The sequence below is a fragment of the Onychostoma macrolepis genome, chromosome 25 (genome assembly GCF_012432095.1).
Source record: "Onychostoma macrolepis isolate SWU-2019 chromosome 25, ASM1243209v1, whole genome shotgun sequence".
Lineage (NCBI taxonomy): Eukaryota > Metazoa > Chordata > Actinopteri > Cypriniformes > Cyprinidae > Onychostoma > Onychostoma macrolepis.
In genome coordinates, this window is record NC_081179.1 from 23,279,718 (window position 1) to 23,299,265 (window position 19,548).

Here is a 19,548-nt window from a genome sequence, read left to right on the forward strand (position 1 = left end):
GTTGGTTAGGTTATGGTTAGTGTTAGGATTAGGGTTGCTTGCATGTAATTAATCATACATTTTTGTTATTATAATAGTAAGTACATGTAACATGTGTAACAAGGACACCCTAAAATAAAGTGTTACCAACCACAGTTAACTTCTCTTAAAGCGCATCTTACTTTGTATATATAGGTCCATTACGTCTTACAGGTGTTTGTCCAGGTCTGACCTTGATAGATGTGTGGAGGTCCGACGCCTGTCAGCGTGTGTGATCGAGGTCTCTCTCCTCTCAGGGGGCCGACACCTGTGAGCGGCGGGGATTCTGACATCACTTCCCCTCTGAGCTCTTCCAGGTCGTGTTCGGAGAAGGAGCGATCTCTCTTCAGAGGTGTAGGAGAGCTCTCCACCCGTCTGATATCCATGCCGTCTGGAGAGTCCTCATCCTGAGTCAATCATTTCAATTGTAAACACAATTTAAACAAAGTCAAGGAGATCTACCAAACCAGCTTGTATAAACTCAAAAAGTAAAAAAAAAAGGTCACACTTTATGTTAAGGACCAATTCTCGATATTAACAAACCATTAACTACGACTTTTGCCTCAATAAACTTCTAATTTGCTGCTTATTAATAGTTAGGTAGTTGTTAAATTTAGGTATTGGGTAGGATTAGGGATGTAGAATATGGTCATGCAGAATACATGTATGTGCTTTAGTTAGTTAATTCTCATTATATGCTTTAGTTAGATGTTTTTTATTAAGTACTAATAAACAGCCAATATGTTAATAATAGGCAAGGCAAGGCAAGTTTCAATAAATAAAAGGGATTTAAAAAATAATTTGAAAATTGATTTAAAATTAATTAAAACAGTTAAGAATAGAAAATGATTATACATGAAATACAGTTGAATCAGTTCGGACATAGCACAGAACTCATTCAGTAAATGCACAACTAAAAGAGTTTTGAGTCTAGATTTAAGTTGCTTATTAGGCATGCTAGCAAGAAGTTAATAGTGAGAATTGGTCACTATACTAAAGTGTTACCATAAAAAAAACTTCTTCAAGGCTGTTGCAAGAGCAAGATCTGCACTGAAATATCTTACCTCAAATATATTCATCTCCTCCATTTCTGCCAGTGTTGGAGCTTTTAGAAGAACACGTATGCGAGACGGTGGGCGGGACCCTGCTCCTGTGATTGACAGGTCAATGCAGGAAGTGGATTTGATGTCACATTGGCAGGTGTGTGCCAGACATGGCATCGAGCCAAATGCTGAAGAGTGACAAAACATTGCCATAAATAGTCTCACACACAACAAGAGAGCTGCAGAAGTAATGGAGGAGCAATACTGTTTCTAACACAGTGGTAGTGTTTGGCTGTGGTGTGTGTTTAACGCACATCTCTTTGAACTGGACGGCTCCACAGGTCTGAGTTTGTGATCTTGTCTGATCTCGGCCAGGACTCGATCATGGAGCGACTGCTGCCGCTGAGGAGGAGGAGGCAGGCTGCGCTCGGACACCTGCAGACGTCAAAACAAACCAGCATTGACAACTTAGCAATTTTGTTGCTAAATTTAGCAACTTTTCAGACTACCCTAGCAACTTTTTCTTCCAAAAGCACCTAGCAACAAATTTAGCAATTTTTACAATTTATTTGGCTACTTTTATCCACTTTTGATAAGTGACTCAGACAATAAAAAGGCACACATTTTCCAACCAAATTACACAAAAAGAGGAAACCAAAGATTCCTGGCAGTACACACATCACGTGAATTAAGTTAGCTGCTATTTGCAGCTGTTCAATTTAATAATAATAATAATTTAATAATTGTTCATTTATGATACACTTTTTTTTTAGTAGCTTGTTCTTGCGATTGTTGATCAGTTAGTACGCTGTAAGAAAAATGGAAAAGATACTAGTAATTTTCCAGGACATTATCCGTTATCAATTGTAACCCTGTAACCCGAAAAAACAATGCGTAATTTAAAATGCAGGTAAAAAACAATACGGACAAATTCTTTCATATTATCATAGTAGATTGTGCCCTATTTTTACAGACTTTTCTTAGCGTGTAGCATACTAACTAACTACTAATGCACTGCTTAAAGCATAATTGTTGAGAATGTGTAGTATTACTAGTTTACTAGCTATTAAAATTGTTTTTAAATTGTAACCATTCAAAAATGTGTAAGCGTTCAATAATTCAATGTATTTAAAAATACAGTTATTTATATTTTAATATTATATTATGCATATTATTTTACAAACAAATCTAAATTAACGTATATAAAATCTATTTTTTTTGCTGAGATTTGATGCTGTGACAATTTTGCGTTGTGATTACACAATGACATCATATCATCATTTAGCAACTTTTAGCAACAAATCGACCTTCCTTTAACAACTTTCTCTGAAAATTAGTTGGCAACACTGAAACCAACACCGCATGCATTTTGGGAGACACTGTATTCACTGATGGTTTACCGCTCGTTCTTTCTCTTCTTCAGAGAATCTAGGATCATTTTACTAAAAAGCAATGCAGAAGCTACAGTGTTACAGTTAGTATTGCACTGAAGGAAAGTTTCCTTCAAACACAAACAGTTCTTCAACACAATCAATCACAGAAGAAAAAACCTAAGCACTTTTAAAATACTTTAAAATTTTACACTGTCCAAACCCGGTATGACATGAAAGCAAAAATGCTTTCAATGTGTCTTTACCTACTATGACTTACACGGCAGCATTTGATGCTGTGTACTTGTACTTACATGTTGTTACATTGTACTTTCATTTAAAGTACATGCATTGAATCAAATCTTTTAGTAGATACTTATTTTTAAAATATATGAATAGTAAAAGCACCTATAAAATGGGACCAAATTAACATTTAAAGATTCCTAGTTAAAAAACAGCACCACCGATAACTGTGAAGAGAGATTAACCAGTAAGTTCATTGTAGTGCTTTGGTGATAAGTACAAATATATGTCATGCTCATAAAGCAATTTTAATTTGATCAACCAATCAGATAAGTTGCTGTTACAATGAAAATGTAATTCATGGCACAAGAATTAAGCAGTGAATTCTCACTCCTATGAAGCATTGCGAATAACAGTCAAATGACGTAATCTCTTCGCTATTTCTATATTTGTATATATGCAAATATTTAGTAAAACAATTACAAATGTACTTACATTTTTTTATTTAATCACATTCATTCGCAATGCTTTATGGTATAAGCAGTTCATTGCTTCAGGTACTCAAGATTTCAATATAAATTTGAGATACACTGTTTGACTTCAAATCAGCGTTTGTAATGTTGTGATCATCTCAAAGTTGGCTGGTTTAATACATGCAACAGAACTGTGAAAAGTGGGTGGTCGTTGTCACATAGAGTGAGATTTCATGATGAGAGGTGCAAAAACAGAAACGAGGCGGCAAACAAACTAGCCTGCTGCCTGTCGTGGCTGCAAATGGTAAATTAACATGCTTGCATTGTAGTGATTATATTCATATTATGTATAGTACTTTGTCTGGTGTTACTGCACAGTAGTTATAAGATATTGTGAGGAACTAACTGGTTTAAGAGGGGGTCTTGATCTGATAAAGTCCAAGATCAGCTCATGAGCGTTTCGTTTCACACACGTGGGAATATTTCCTTCTACCTGCAGAAGACAAAGAGACAAAGAGTCATGATATTATAGTTATCATCAAATATAAAGACAATGGCTAATCACTGTCATGCTGCATCAGCTGAAAAGTCTTTGCAAAGCCATAATCTCAGCCATATAGTCGATTTACCGGGTTAGGACGAGATTAAGTGGGGGATAAACCACTCAACATTTGCTTACTACAGCAACCTCAGTGTCTTTAGCACGAGTGAGTGTATTCAGAATACACTCACCACAACTTTGCGTAGTTTATATTTGCGCGAGCGAATGTCTTGCATGAGCATCTCAAAGGGTGTGAGGCTGAACTCTGTGGGCAGAGGGTTAAAGGGCTGCTCCTCCACCTTCTTGAGCTTCACGCCCTGCCTCAACTCCTTCATCAGCTGCACCCACAGACGAGCCTAAGTCACCAAGCACACACAGTCTCCATCATTACATCAGCTTATACAGCTGGACATCACAAAGACAAATGTGACCCTGGAGCACAAAAGCAGTCATAAGTAGCACGGGTATATTTGTAGCAGCAGTCAACAAAACATTGTATGGGTCAAAATTATAGATTTTTCTTTTATTATAGATTTTTCTTTTATGTTCCATGAATATATTTTGTAAATTTCCTACTATAAATATATCAAAATGTAATTTTTGATTATTAATATGCATTGCTAAAAACTTCATTCCTGTCATGACAATGTCGTGACAATGTTAATGTATTTGGTCTTGGCGGAATAGATCTGCTACGCTGTTGCTGCGGCAGAGCAAGTACTGAGACTTGCTACTGCCAACACATCCACAACATGCCACTGTGAGCATGTAAGAAATACTGCTGCTGCACATATAACATGAAATAACCCCCATATAGTATACATGAATCACCTCGTAGCAGGTCTATACAGGTGGAGCTGGGGAGGTGGAGGGTTTCTGAAGCATGCTGCAAACTGCTACAGCAAGCACTGGTCATATATTTGAATCTTTTACCCAGTCAGTGTGTTGAAGAGCGTCGAGCTCAGAGGTGGAACTGTCCTCCTGCGGTTCCTCCGTCCTGATCTTCTTCAGCATCTACAGGAAAATATCAGACACTCATCAGAACAGAATTTTAAATTCTCACACAAGCTATGTAATGGCTTTTTTCCCCTTTTCTTTCCATCTGGTTAAGAGCGAATACCGCCATTTTCATTGGTTCTAGGATTTCAAGGTTTCCAGAGGTGGACAGTAATAAGTACATTTACTTTAGTATTGCATTTAAGTACACTTTTTGAGTATCTGTACTTTATTTAAGTATTATTTTTTCTTGTGACTTTAACTTCACTACATTTGAAAGACAAATATCGTACTTTTCACTCCACTACATTTCTATCAAGTTCCTCGAAGTAGAAAGTTGTTACTATGTAGCAGCTTTGAAAGTCAGTGGGTGATTTTTTTTCTTCTCTAAAATAGCCTATCAGTAATCACTCTTCTAGGGTTACGTGAAGTGATTTCCCAGATTTGAACACTGACCATGTGATATTTATTTACAACAATTCAATAATAAGAAGTTAATCTGGTATATATTAGAGACAATATTGTAATGATTTTGCAAAATTGTGTAAACAAAAGTATTACCTACTGTATAAAGCCCCAGAACAACTGCTGTGCGTCTCCTAACAAAACACTGTTTGACTTGAAGCAGCACTGCACAGACCACACTGTGTTTGACATCAGAGCGATTATGTCAAATAAATCTTGCTGTTTTGCTTTTTTGTTAAAGCAGTGTTGCGGTTATAAAGTTATACAGTTAGAGTTCTGTTGATGGGTTTTAAATCAGGTTTGATTTTTTGTTTTTTTCTTATCAGTCTGTATTTACAGCAATTTCACTGTCCACTCAGTTTAAATGTGGATGAATGGTGCACGTAGATGTGTGCACGCTGCCAGAGCTGTGTGAGATCACTACCATGCTGCTTTTGTGGGGGTGTTAAATAAAATTGTTTTGTTTGTCAACTCACTTGTTTCATTTCTATAAGTTTTTAACATTCTAAAAGCTTTTCACTCCAAAGATATACAAGCCAATCAGTGTATTCAGTAGGTGTGATGTATTGTAAGTTGCTTCAGAGGCATAAGGTATTGCAAATATTGCATACAGCAATAATAAAACAATGTGTTGACATAAAAAAGGAAATTTACTTTTGGTACTTAAGTAGAAGTACATAAGTACTTGCATTTAAAAGTACTTAAGTAAAAATCTTTAAAAAGTCTTTACAAATTTTTTGTAATGGAGTAATATTTGACCAGCAGTATCTGTACTTTCACTCAAGTAATGGAGTTGTGTACTTTGTCCGCCTCTGAAGGTTTCATTCTAAAGGTTTTACTAACCCATAAACTCTAATCTTAATCTTAGTATAGTGGTTTAAAGAGTGCCTAAAAATCATACTTGACTAAAAATACAGATACCTTAAAGTAAAAATTACTCCACTACAAGTTATGTCACCAATTCCAAAACAACTTGAGTAAAAGCCTTTTTAATTTGATCTGATTTTAACAGTACTTAAGTATTTTACGTGTAAACCTAGTAAATATAGGCTCAAAGATGTGCTAGTCAAAGATACATGCCAGTGAAATACTGCAGTGTTTTGGAGAAGCTGGGCAAAACAGGCAGAGGCAAGGATCTATGTGCAGGCATTTAATGGAAAAACTAGAACAAACAATAAACCAGAAATCAACAGAACGAGGGGCAAACAGACAACCATTACATTCAACAACTCACAAGGAACTAAAGAAGCACTAGATATATATATATATATATATATATACAGGGGGCTAACAAGCTTAACAAGATCAAGACACACTGGGGAGACTAATCAAGGGGAATCAATGAACAAACTGACTACAAACACCACGGACGTGCAGACATCATCATCAAAGAAAAAGTGTCAGATTAAGTGAGGTTGACAGCGACAAAGGGAGCGCTAATGCAATCCATTTTTGCTTATAATAAACCGAAATTGACATGAAGGAGAGTGGGCTCGTGATGGCACACAAAAATGTGAAGATAAAGGCAGCTGGGAGAAGCTAAAAGAAAAAAAAAAAGTGAACAGTTACCCTACCTTTGCCCGCCTCTCTCACTACAGCATGTAGCCTGTGAGTACTGTAGTAAAATCCCTAGTATTTTAGTTCATTCAATAATACATTTATTTAAATCCCCTGCTGGAAAACAAAAAAATAAAAAAACAATAGAAACATCAATATAATTTGTAATTGTTTTACTGGTTTTAATGGAAACTGTAATGGGCCCTGTTGGTCTCTACTGGTAATTGGTCATCTATTATTGGTGGCTTTTGTTAAAACCACTAAATCCTAATGGAACATATCCCAAAACACACTATAGGACACCATTATTTAATGGTTTAAAGTTGATGGTTTGTAATGTTTGGTAATGGCATTTGTAGTGGAAACCATTAAAATTTCTGTGATGGTTTCTATTGTTTTTTTGTTTTTTTTCAGCAGGGTAACCATGGGGTTTGTTATGTTATTTGCCATAAATGCAATACATTGATTGCTGTAATATAGTGAGACAGTAGCAGCTGTTTGTAGTTGTGGTGGGCCTATTTGGGAGAAAATCCAGGGCCGTTCTTGATTCTGATTCTGATTCTGTGTTCACTTCCTGTTATGTCAGGATCCCTGTTTGTGTTTCCGGTGTCTGTGTTCAATGACGTTTAATATGTAGTTCTCCTGTAGCTGGGTCTCAGGAGGATAAGATAAGTTAAAAATTGCATTTAGCATTTCTCTGCTGTCTGAGATCAGAATAAATGACCTGGTTTAAACCTATGCTGTCTTCAAGTATGTTATTTATATGTAACTTTGAGTGTTTTCCCCCCACAGTTTTCTTCGTTAATTTCAATGTTTCATGTTTTATCAAAAATGTACAGTGGTCGAGAGAGCTCAACGCGCTGCAACTTCAGAAAACACATGCAAATAGAAAAAGTACCAGCAAATTAAGAAAACACCTTCATTAGTTTGACAGCAGGTGCTGCAAATGCTCACAACACAACCAAATAAAGAATTTTATTCGCAGCGCGTTTCTTTATTTGGTTGAGTTGTGAGAATTTGCAACGCATGTGTTGTCAAATTGATGAAGTTGTTTTCTTAATTAGCAGGTGTTTTTTCTATTTGCAGCGCGTTGAGCTCTCTCGGCCACCGTAAAAATGCATTCATCAACAAGAAAGTTGGTTCCTTGCCTCTTTGGCATCTCTTATCCTGCTGAGGAAGGTCTGCAGCTCAAGGGTCTCCAGAAAAAGCGCTCGACACACAGCCTGGTAGTGTTCGGGAGCCAGCGCTGGATTTGCCAGTCTTTGGGCACAAAGCGCCATCACCTGATGAACAGTGTGAAAGCCATGCACTGCACCTTCTTCCTCCTCTTCTTCATCCTCATCTTGGCCACTGTAGCCCTCGTCTTTCGCTGCATTACTGCCGCAGTGTTTGCTTTCACTGCTGTCCTGACCACCGACCATAAACTCAATGAGCTGCTCGAGCTGAGGGCTCAGTTCCCGCTCCTCGCTGTCATCCAGACCCCAGTCCAGAGCGCGGTAGATCGCCACACCCATGGACTGAACCAGCTGCACACACGTATGATGAAGAAATGGGGCGTGTTAGGGGATGGAGAGTACAGAAATCTACCATAATACCACAATAGTCTCATTACAGTCTCACCTTTCCATCAGCAGCAGAAACATGATTTGCATTACAGTCATCTAGGAAAAAAATAAAAATAGAAAAATAAGCAGCAGACATATATATCCTGAAAGTCTGTCAGTAAATGCAAGCAAAAAGAAGCTCATAGATTTCAGTTTAATACAAGCTAAACGTGGCATTGCTTTAGTATGGAAAAACATCCAAAGACCTGTTCTTTCACAGTGGATTAAAGAAATGTCTGGCAACCTTGCTCTTGAAAAATGAACATATGCAATCAGCCGTGAAGCAGAGGTTTTTAAAAAGGTGTGGTCCCCTTTTAGGCAATTTGTAAATAGACAGATAAAGTGGAATGTTATGTAATGATGACTATAATTTGAAATCCAATGTACTATATATATTTTTCTTTTCTTTTTTTAAATATACTTCGGTGAATGTTATTTCATTATCTTTATTTCTATTTCATTTTTATATTTGTATATATTACTTTATTTTATAATATAGAAATATAAAAATATTTATTATTTTAAATGTTATTTTCTGTTTGATAAATGTAGGGGTGGGAATGTATGCTCCGTAATGTTATATAATTTGATATTCTGTAGTGTTCATGGGGGTTTTGTAACAAAATTAATAATAATAAAAAAAAGAAAATAAGCAGCAGAAAAGTGACACTTGAATTTCTAGACTTTTCTTTCTTTTCTTTTCTTTCTATCCCAACAGATTTAATTACATTGTACTAGTGTTGGAACCATCTTTGCCACATTTTACTTACAGATCAAATTGCTTTCACTGAACTATATAAGCTAAAATGTGTGCAAGTTATGCATATTAACTTGATTCTCTCTTAGCAAACTGAACCAAAATTATTATTTTTTTTTTTTTTATAATCACTTTTAGAATTGTTTTGCAGTCTACTGAAAATGTAGATGAACTGAAATGAGTTGAATATACCGAATATTTAGGCTTATTATTATTTGGGAAGGCTTGTACAGTCAACGTAACTGCCGTGCAGGCCTCTCAATATGCAATGCCATTATACATTCAGGGGGTCAGTGAAGTGTAGAAATATGTCAAGATCATGAAACTTTAAAGAATAGCAGAGAAAACGCTGAGGTTCTGACTGGGAAGGCTACTCGAGAATATCAAAGCAAAGTACTTGAGTACAAAAAAGGTGAAAGTTTGCTATATTTCAACATAAAACAAAATATCCAATAGCATCATGATTTCCATTATGAAAAAGATGCCAAGAAGACTAGATGATAGTGCTCTCTGCAGTATAATAATGGTATAGCAAGGTCTAGATGTTAAGTGGGTGGAACAGACTCAGTAAAAGTCATTATTCCAAGTCTCCAATGGGTCTTTCCACTCGACCATTTAACTAAAGGTGATACACAGATGTGAGACTAATTGCCATATTGTGGCTTTAACTTCATTGGCAAGTCCGAATGGGGTTTTGCTGAAGACTATTTGATATAATGCATTTGAAAAGACACAAATGTGAAACACCTGGCTAAATATATTCAAAACTGCCTCAAGCACTGTAAAGTGTCCCTCTGAAGAAACTAAACCACAAGTAAAACTAGCAGATCACCATAAGGGTGGTATAACTCTGTGGCTGTGGTGAATGAAAATGAAATCTCATCTTTTGGACTCAGAGATATATATTTTTTTAAATATCTTTGTGTTCATCTGAAGAAAGAAAATCACACATCTGGGATCAGTGTTGGGGAAAGTTACTTTTAAAAGTACTGCATTACAATATTGTGTTACTCCTTAAAAAAGTAACTAATTGCGCACGTAATTACTTTTTATGGAAAGTAATGCATTACGTTTTTCTCATCTGGGCTGGGCTTTGCTTGTTTGTTTTCAATACATAAAAGTTCTGTAATGTAATGTAAAAGCACTTTCACACCAGTGAAATGAATAAGCCTCAGGCTGAAATGTCAGCAGAGAAGTCAGTTTGCTTAATACTTTGTTTCTGTATCTGTTGTTTAAATTGGATCTATCTTCCGCTTTTGACACTGAATCATCAGATCCTCCTGTCCAGCCTCTTATCACTGGGCATTACAGTGATTCCACTTTGTTGGTTTGAATCCTGTCTCACTGGTAGGTCTTTCAGGGTGGCCTGGGGTGGGGAGGTATCCAGAGCAAATCAACTGGTCACTGGGTTCCTCAGGGATCAGTGCTTGGACCCCTCCTCTTCTCCATATACACTACATCACATGGGAACCATCATAGAGGCACATGGCTTCTCCTACCATTGCTATGCTGATGACACACAGCTCTATCTCTCATTTCAACCAGATGATCCAACAGTAGCTGCACGGATCTCATGCTGCCTGGCGGACATCTCGGCATGGATGAAAGAACATCACCTACAGCTCAATCTGGCAAAGACTGAGCTTCTTGTCTTCCCTGCCACTCCAACTCTACAGCATGATTTCACCATCCAGCTAGGTTCATCAATGATTACCCCAAGTTCGGTCAGAAATCTGGATGTAATCTTTGATGACCAGCTGACTTGCAAAGACCACATTGCAAAAACCGCTCAATCTTGCAGGTTTTCATTGCACAACATCAGAAAGAGCAGGCCCTTCCTAACGGAGCATGCTGCTCAACTTCTTGTCCAGGCCCTTGTCATTTCTAGGCTGGACTTCCCACATCACACCTCTCTTTATCGCCTTCACTGGCTGCCGGTTACGGCTCGCATCAAGTTCAAGACATTGATGTTTGTATATAGAACAGCCACAGGCTCAGCACCCGCCTACTTCCACTCACTTTTACGAATCTACATTCCCTCCAGAAGTCTGAGATGTACTAGTGAGCGGACGCCTCGTGGTGCCATCACAGAGAGGCTCAAAATCACTTTCAAGAACATTCTCATTCACTGTTCCTGGCTGGTGGAATGATCTTCCAACCCCTATCCAGAATGCTGATTCCCGGCAATTTTTAAGCGACTTCATCCTTATAAATAATTTTTAAAAAAAATCTTTTTCTCTTTTCTTTAATCTTTCCCTGTCTAGCATGTACTTATTTGAACAATGCTTGAAACTTGGTATTACGAGAACTTCCTGTGTCTATTTGCCTCTTTAAGATGAATCGCTTGATGTATTCCCCAATTGTAAGTCGCTTTGGATAAAAGGGTCTGCTAAATGTAAATTTACTTCTGTACAGTATAGGCTGCAGCTCAAACAAACCTTTCAGCTGTGTTGCCGTTCTGGATTGATTGAAGAATAGGACACAGGAGAAGAAATTTCAACACTCTTCAGCAATAAAAAAAAGAAAAATTGTATTTTACATATTTAATTATTGCAGGTTTGTGTCATATTCTGGGTTTGCATTTCACTTTTATTAATTTTGAGGAATACTTAATCTGTTTTTGTGCAAGTGAGATTTTTCACATTTAGTCTAGAACTACAGTAACATCATGTTCACGCAGTGCACTTAACACCTCTGCACTTATTCCTATTTCTCTCAACATGGCAACACGAGAGCTGTCAGTCAATACATGGGAAACAAAGTAACTGCTGTTACTTATTTGAAAAAGTAACTCAGATATTTACTTCTAAATTAAAAAGTAATGCATTACTAGATACTTGGAAAAAGTAATCTTGTAACTTGTAATGCATTACCCCCAACAGTGTCTGGGATGGTATGAAGGTGAGTAAATGATGACAGAATCTTCATTTTGGATGGACTATCCCTTTAAATGTCGTATGACAGCCTGGGTCATTGTGAACCAGCAGAATCTGTTCCTGACCAGATGGAAAGTACAAAATCAACATTAATTTCAAACTTTTCTATCCTTTCTCTCTTTTGAGTTTGGAGATGTAACTAAATATTGTATCTCCAAACATGGAACATTCTGGAAAAAAAAAACAGAATGAAAAGAACAGGTTAAAAAAGTTGGTATGGAATTGATTACCATAGTATTACCATAGTAAGCCAAATAATAATGCTATATGAAGGAGTTCACTGAAACGGAACAAACAATACACAATACTCGATTGTGTGCCTAAAACAAACAGGTACAGATCCAGAAACAGAAATTTCGAGTGGCAGAGATCTGTTAACAGCTAAGTGAGCAGTCCTGATGACTCAGTTCAGAACTAGCAGATGAATATGAATAGCACTGTATGAGCTGAACCAGGCATGCAGTAGAAGATGGATCAGCCTAATGACTCTGGATGTGCTCTATACGATATTCCATCTTTCGCCTCCATCCTTTGCAGGGGAAGACTCTACATGTTTCACTTATTAATGTGAGAGAGCCAGCTGCTTTTGACTTCTTATAATCTGAACTGTGTAAAATTAAGAGTTTGAAGTATAGAGTCTACATCCTGTAGACCAGGTGTCGCCACACACGGTCATGGAGGGCCTCAACACACCTGCCTTGAAGTTTCAAGTATACCAAGCAAGACCTTGATTAGCTGGTTCAGGTGTGTTTGATTAGAGTTGGAGCTAAACTCCTGCCCTCCAGGAACAAGTTTGGTGACCCCTTCTGTAGACTGACTGGTGGAGCTATTTGGCATGCTTGAAATACTTTGTCTATTATGCCTAGTAATATCTGTTAATCTGTCGAGTGAGTAATTCAATGACTCACACATAATAGACGACATAATAGACAAAAAGTCACTAGTGCACAGTGCTGTAATTTACTGAACAAATCAGTGAACTAACGTTTTTGATGAACAAATTCTAAAGATTTGTATGCTTTCCCCCAAGCGTAAACAACACTGATTACGTCAAATACGTTCTTAGGTACTCTCCAAAATGGCGGAAGACGTAACTCGGGGGAGAAGTATGGTTGAGTAAATTGTTATTTTTGTTTTCTTTGTGCAAAAAAAAAAGTATTCTCGTAGCGTCGCAAAACTGAAGTTGAGTGACCGATGTCACATGGACTGTTTTACCGATGTATTTACCACGTTTCTGGACCTGGGAACATTTCAGTTGTGTTGCTGTCTATAGAGCGTCCGATAGCTCTCCGATTTCATCAAAAACATCTTAATTTGTGTTCTGAAGATGAACAAAGGTCTTACGGGTTTGGAACGACACGAGGGTGAGTAATTAATGACAGAATTTTCATTTCATTTTGGGGTGAACTAACCCTTTAGCATCTGATGAACCTTTCTGTTTCACAAAAGGTTATTTGTGGGGAAAGAAGATTCTTTCAGATTATAAAAAGGTAAGAAAGAGATGGTTCTTTAAAGAACCTTTGACTGAATAAGAAAAAATGGTATAAAGATAAAAATGGTTCTTCTATGGCATCGCTGTGAAGAACCTTTTAAGCACCTTTATTTTTAAGAGTGTAGTCGGGATTATTATTCCAGATATAGTGGCAAGAACAAGTTTGTGAACCCTTTGAAAATATCTGAATGTGGCCTTTTTTTTAAACTCACAATTATAGATAAATCTGACTAAACAAATAATCACATACTTATGACATTTTTATTATATTCTACTATATTGAGTAATCATTCACAGGGTGGAGAAAGTGTGCGAATTCTTGAATTTAGTAACTTGTAGATCCTCTTTTAGCAGCAAAACCTCCACCAAATGTATAAAACTATTGATTGGTTTTGGCGCACCTTTCCTCACAAATCTGTTTAATTTATCACTATTCCTGGGTTGTCTCTCTTGAAAGCACAGCCCTCTTTAGGAAAACATTTTTTCAGTCCTTCTTTAGTTGATTTGCTTTTGTGATTTGTGTCATTGTCTTCTTGCATCACTCTCACTCTATGGAGTCATGAACCTCTATCCTTACATTCTTGATATTCAAGATAAAATATCTTGATAGACTTCTGAATACATCGTTCCTTCACTAATCGCAAAGTATCCAGACCCTGAGGCAGCAGAGCAGCATTGTCTTCAGATATTTAGATCTTCACTGGTGATTGAAATCTTAAGACATTTTAATAATATTACTGTGAGCTCTTACTTCAGTGCAGTGTTGTGGATATTTCAGCAAACAGTGTGCTCCATGCATTCAGTTCAACAGCATCAAAGAGGGCACATTTTAGGCATTGTCTGCATATTTGGTCCAAGTATCTCTACAGAACTCTTTAACTTTGTGTGGGAAAGATATTTCATTGATGATGAGGCCTGTTAGTCGGTACTTGGGATCTTGTGAAGCAACTGACTGTACATTTTCTCCAATTACGACTCAGCGATTCAGTGTTATTGGGTTGGCATAAGGGATGCCTGCTGAGGATCACGTATGCTCTCTTCTGTCTGCAGTCTCCTCCCCTAAGCAAATGTGACTCAGACAAAGAACCCAAGCATAGGTTTGTTTTTTAAACAAGTTTCCAGAAATATGCAAGAGAAAAATAAGTTCAAAAATGATCAGCAGGAGAACTCCGAAAAGTCTGATACATCGAACAATGTACGGCAAACACAGGGAGAACACAAGGGCGCAAGGAGCTAATTAAAGTCAGCATGGATTGTCTTTTCTCTCCAACTGTGATATATGTATATCTGAGTGAAACAGTTACTCAAATGAGAAAAAATGTAGGGCTGCAGGACTCGACTGGATCGTTGTGTTGTTGTTGTTTGCTATTGCTGTGATGCCATTTGATTGCTGGAAGAGCAAGGGGCATTAATGTTTCTGATTACGACGGGACGTGAATTTAATAATAACAACAACAATAATAATAATTTATAATAAAAACTGCAATATTCCTTTAAAAATAACAATTAACAAATAAAAAAACAAGAACATTTTTGTTTTTTATATATATATAGGCCTATATTTTTATAAAAATTTAATTTATATATATATATATATATATATATATCTTTTTATTTTATATACATATTTATTTTGTTCTCGTGCAAACCATAAAAAAGTGTAGGCTACTTTCTCTTTTACAAAATAATTATTCAGAGATCTGAACTGTGTGAAAGCAATTGAGTAGAACTGCAAATGTAGTCGTGCTCATGTAGCTAAAATTAGGCTATTTCTCATGTCGACTGTCATCATTAAACAACCTGTGGAAAAACCTACTAAAATACAATGTAAAAGATAAACGTTAGAGCATCCTTTGTCTATCGACCTCCGCCTCATTTTCAAAACAGTGAATCCACGCACATGCCGCGTGTTTTGAGACGAGTGTAAACCTCTGCTGCTACTTTAGTCTCAGGCCAATGCAGAAGTCTTCTAGAGGAAAACAACAGCCAAGTTTTGCAGCTGTTTACAACACATTGTATCGCAAATAAAATTCAAAAACAGTGTTTAGAAGACAAAAGCTTCAGCAAAACAACACTAGACACCCATGTAATCAATAAACACAGAGCAAATCATAATGCTTCAAAGTTGAAGATAAGGAATCAAAAATATAAACTATAATATGTGACCCTGGAACACAAAAGCAGTCATAAATAGCACGGGTATATTTGGAGCAATAGGGGTCAAAATAATCGATTTTTCTTTTATCCCAAAAATCATTAGGATATTAAGTAAAGATCATGTTCCATGAAGATAGTTTGTAAATTTCCTACCGTAAATATATAAAAACTTAATTTTTGATTAGTAATATGCATTGCTAAGGACTTCATTTGGACAACTTTAAAGGCGATTTTCTCAATATTTTGATTTTTTTTTTTTTTTTGCACGCTCAGAATCCAGATTTTCAAATAGTTGTATCTCGGCCAAATATTGTCCTATCATAACAAACCATACATCAATGGAAAGCTTATTTATTCAGATGATGTATAAATCTCAATTTCGAAAAATTGACCCCTGTGACTGGTTTTGTGCTCCATATTTCACAGAATCCCATTGGACTAATTGGAGATTAAAGCAAATATGATCATCATCGCGGATGCATTTAAGTGTGTGACATTATTGTTTTAATTAATTTTAAAAATGCGGCATTTTTATTAGTCATATACCTCAATGGAGGACGCAGCTATCATAGAATTGTTGATGGAATACAAATGGAATGCATGTCAAATGAAATGTGCATGGACGAAAGAAACTCTTAAACTTTTAAATTTCTTCTTGAGCCTGTTGAAGAAGTTTCTCTGCGTGAATGCCAGGTGCTCACCGCCGCTGTCCAGATGCGCGCTGACCGTGCCGTCTCTGTGCAGGATGATCGATGACGGCCCCTGGATCAGGAGCTCCGGCGGGCGCGGCGCTCGCAGCTCTCTGCAGCACTGGAAACACACTGCCCAAGCCTGCTCCTCGTTGATGGGCTGCTCGTAAGACTCCAGCACCTCCTCCAGAGACAGCTCCCTGATCTCAGCTCTCTCCGCGGGGGAGGCGACCCTTGCATCTCCGTCCTTACCGCTGCTGTTCGCCGATCTGGCCATATCTACCGTGTCCTCGGGACCTTCTCGAGTGTGTCTGGGAACGCAATGATGATTCTGCGGTTCATTCCGGGAAGGAAGCGTCTGCAGTAACGTCAGTCCGCGCTGGGCAGAGGAGCGGAGGCGGACAGCTCTGATGATGGCGCAGTTGGAGCAGAAGACAGAGCGCAAGATAGAGAAAAAACAAACTTCATAACCATTATATTGCCTATAGTGCATGTATGTTGTATGATGAATCTTTCGCATCGGTCAAGTTTCCTTCATCATGTCTGGATGGGTGTCATATCCTGCATCCTCTGCAAAGTGCTCACCGAGCTCCTCCCACATACTGGACCAATGAAACAGATGAGCTCAACTTGCAGGGGAACTAGTTGGGATACATAAATAACCGAAGGCGGCAAAGAATGCAAAATTATTCAGCGTATTCTGGTTAAAATCACGGTGCGAAAACCAGGTTGTATCTGTTTGAAAATGGCAAAAATCAATCAATAAATACAGTGTAGCCTATATATATATATATATATATATATGTGTGTGTGTGTGTGTGTGTGTGTGTGTGTGTGTGTGTGTGTGTGACCCATGGACCACAAAACCAGTCATAGGTGTCAATTTTTTGAAACTGAGATTTATTCATCATCTGAAATGCTGAATAAATAAGCTCTCCATTGATGTAGGCCTATGGTTTGTTAGGACACGATTTGGCTGAGATACAACTATTTGAAAATCTGGAATCTGAGGGTGCAAAAAATATGAAATACTGAGAAAATCGCTTTTAAAGTTGTCCAAATTAAGTTCTTAGCAATGCATATTACTAATCAAAAAATTTACAAAATATCTTCATGATGACTCTTACAATGTAATGTTGGTTATTGCGACAAATATACCTGTGCTACTTATGACTGCTTTTGTGCTCCAGTGTCACATATACATACATACATACATACTTTATATATTTATATAAAGTATGTAATAGTGCTGTGAAATCGATTAATCGCGATTAATCACATCCGAAATAAAAGTTTGTGTATAGGCCTACACAATATTTATTACATATATTTCTTAAAATGATTTATTGTGTGATATTGCAAATAATAGAAACACTAATAGAAATCACGGATGAATTAAAATTTGTGCATGAATTTATTGAGGTTATTTAATCTCATTTTTTGTTATGCCCCTTCAACTCCCAACCCACTCCCATTTCATTATAATTCTTAAAGGTAAAGATATAGGTAACATTTTATTTGAAAAGAACTATTGTTAGTAGAAACAAATTTATAACAAATCTGTAAACATAGAATAATAATAACTTAAACCAAACGTTAAAAAGGGGCCTTATTTTTAAACAGAGACGTACAACTACTACTGTCACCTCAGGAGGGTGGTGTTGGGTAGAACTTTAAATCTGGTCTTGAAAATAAACTGCTGGTGGTACAGAGCTCCTTTATTACTAAATACATATTTAGTCTCTTATACACTCTTAAAAATAAAGGTTCCAAAAGGCTTTCATAGTGATGTCAACAAAGAACTATTGTGGGTTCCAAAAAGAAGCTTTCAGTGAACAGTTCTTATAGAAGGAATCATTTCTTAGTGTGTAGAATAAGAACATTTGAACAATTTGAGGACTCTTTTCCACAATACTGTAGATAACCTTTTTTTGGAAAAGGTTCCATGGATGTTAAAGGTTCTTCATTGAACCAAGTCAAGTCAAGTCACCTTTATTTATATAGCGCTTTTACAATGCAGATTGTGTCAAAGCACTTAACAGTATCAAACTGGAGGATAGAGTGTCAGTAATGTATAATGATAAGATTAAACACTCAATTTTCAGTTAAAGGCATTTCATTATTGAATTCAGAGATGTCATTGTCTAGCTCAGTTTAGTTTAAATAGTAGCTGTGCAATCAAATCGGCGATAATCGCTAGAAATTAAGTGTCCCCAACTGAGCAAGCCAGAGGCCACTGACAACAATAAAGAACCTCAATTTATAAGAGTGAGTCATTTTTGGCCAAACAAAATACTTTGTGACGAACTCACTGCTAAAAAAATGTATAAGTAGTGAAGAACTGAGAAGTCTGTAGGTAATAGGTCCAATTCGTTGTAGGTATATTACTTCACCTAATATTCACACAGCCCTTAAGACATGAGAAACATCAAAAAACATTGTCCTAACCCTACAACTATCCCTAACTTAATCAAAGGGAAATGATAGATGAATAAGCCTGAAGTTGACACTTATTCCCCAAAGCTGACTGATTGAAATGTTCCAGGATCAAGGATGTTGATTCAGGAACGTTTCTGTTTGATGAAAACACATTCATTTGGCTTTTATGGGTTTTATTATACTTGCTTGAGTTGGTTTAAAGGGCGTCTCAAATCACTCACTTACTGTAGGTTCATTTCGACAGCCCTACAGACAGTGGAAATCAAGTCAAGAGCCCATTTTTAAGTTATTTTAACTAGATTTCTAGTGTTTACATTCCAAAACTGCAGGCAGAAACAATGTCAAATTAACAATGAATGTACATAAGAAATCAATCAACTAACCAGTTTTTAATTTTGCACCATAAAGTTTGGATAAATCTTGTTAAAGAAATTCATTAAATTGACCGGCAACCATTTGTTCAGAATCACTGGCATAATATGATGACATAAGAGTTGGGTTTGCATGTTAATATAGTCTTTGAAGAGAAAGTGAACTGATATGAACATATTCAACCCAAAGACTGGTTTAGAACTCCATTACAGTTCTAGGCAAATGCCTTTCATCAAACCAGACTGAAAAACTGTGAAGAGTTCAATGTAATTTATTTTAATCTCTTAATTGAACGCTCAGACATGTGCCCGAGTCATTGCAGCATAAATATATGTGCTCAAAAACACTGTTACAGTGTTCAATATATGTGCTAGAAAAGTATATAGGCCTATATAT

At 36.9% G+C, this 19,548-nt stretch overlaps 1 protein-coding gene across 2 annotated transcripts in view; it reads right to left on the reverse strand.

Moving 5' to 3' along the window:
* spire2 (spire-type actin nucleation factor 2) overlaps positions 1-16,992 on the reverse strand; it is a 28,866-nt gene extending 11,874 nt beyond the window's left edge. The window contains exons 1-9 of one of the 2 annotated variants that reach the window (XR_009269232.1): positions 16,354-16,992; positions 8,327-8,367; positions 7,855-8,232; positions 4,622-4,702; positions 3,880-4,044; positions 3,554-3,640; positions 1,376-1,496; positions 1,083-1,249; positions 212-425 (exon numbers count right to left, since the gene is read on the reverse strand). Coding sequence is in view for 1 of the 2 variants with exons in the window: in XM_058766383.1 (XP_058622366.1) it covers positions 212-425; positions 1,083-1,249; positions 1,376-1,496; positions 3,554-3,640; positions 3,880-4,044; positions 4,622-4,702; positions 7,855-8,232; positions 8,327-8,367; positions 16,354-16,861 (1,762 nt within the window). In the remaining variant the exon portion in view is untranslated. The remainder of the gene's footprint in view (positions 1-211; positions 426-1,082; positions 1,250-1,375; positions 1,497-3,553; positions 3,641-3,879; positions 4,045-4,621; positions 4,703-7,854; positions 8,233-8,326; positions 8,368-16,353) is intronic. The other variant, XM_058766383.1, reaches the window with a different exon arrangement.
* Positions 16,993-19,548: the final 2,556 nt, after the last annotated feature.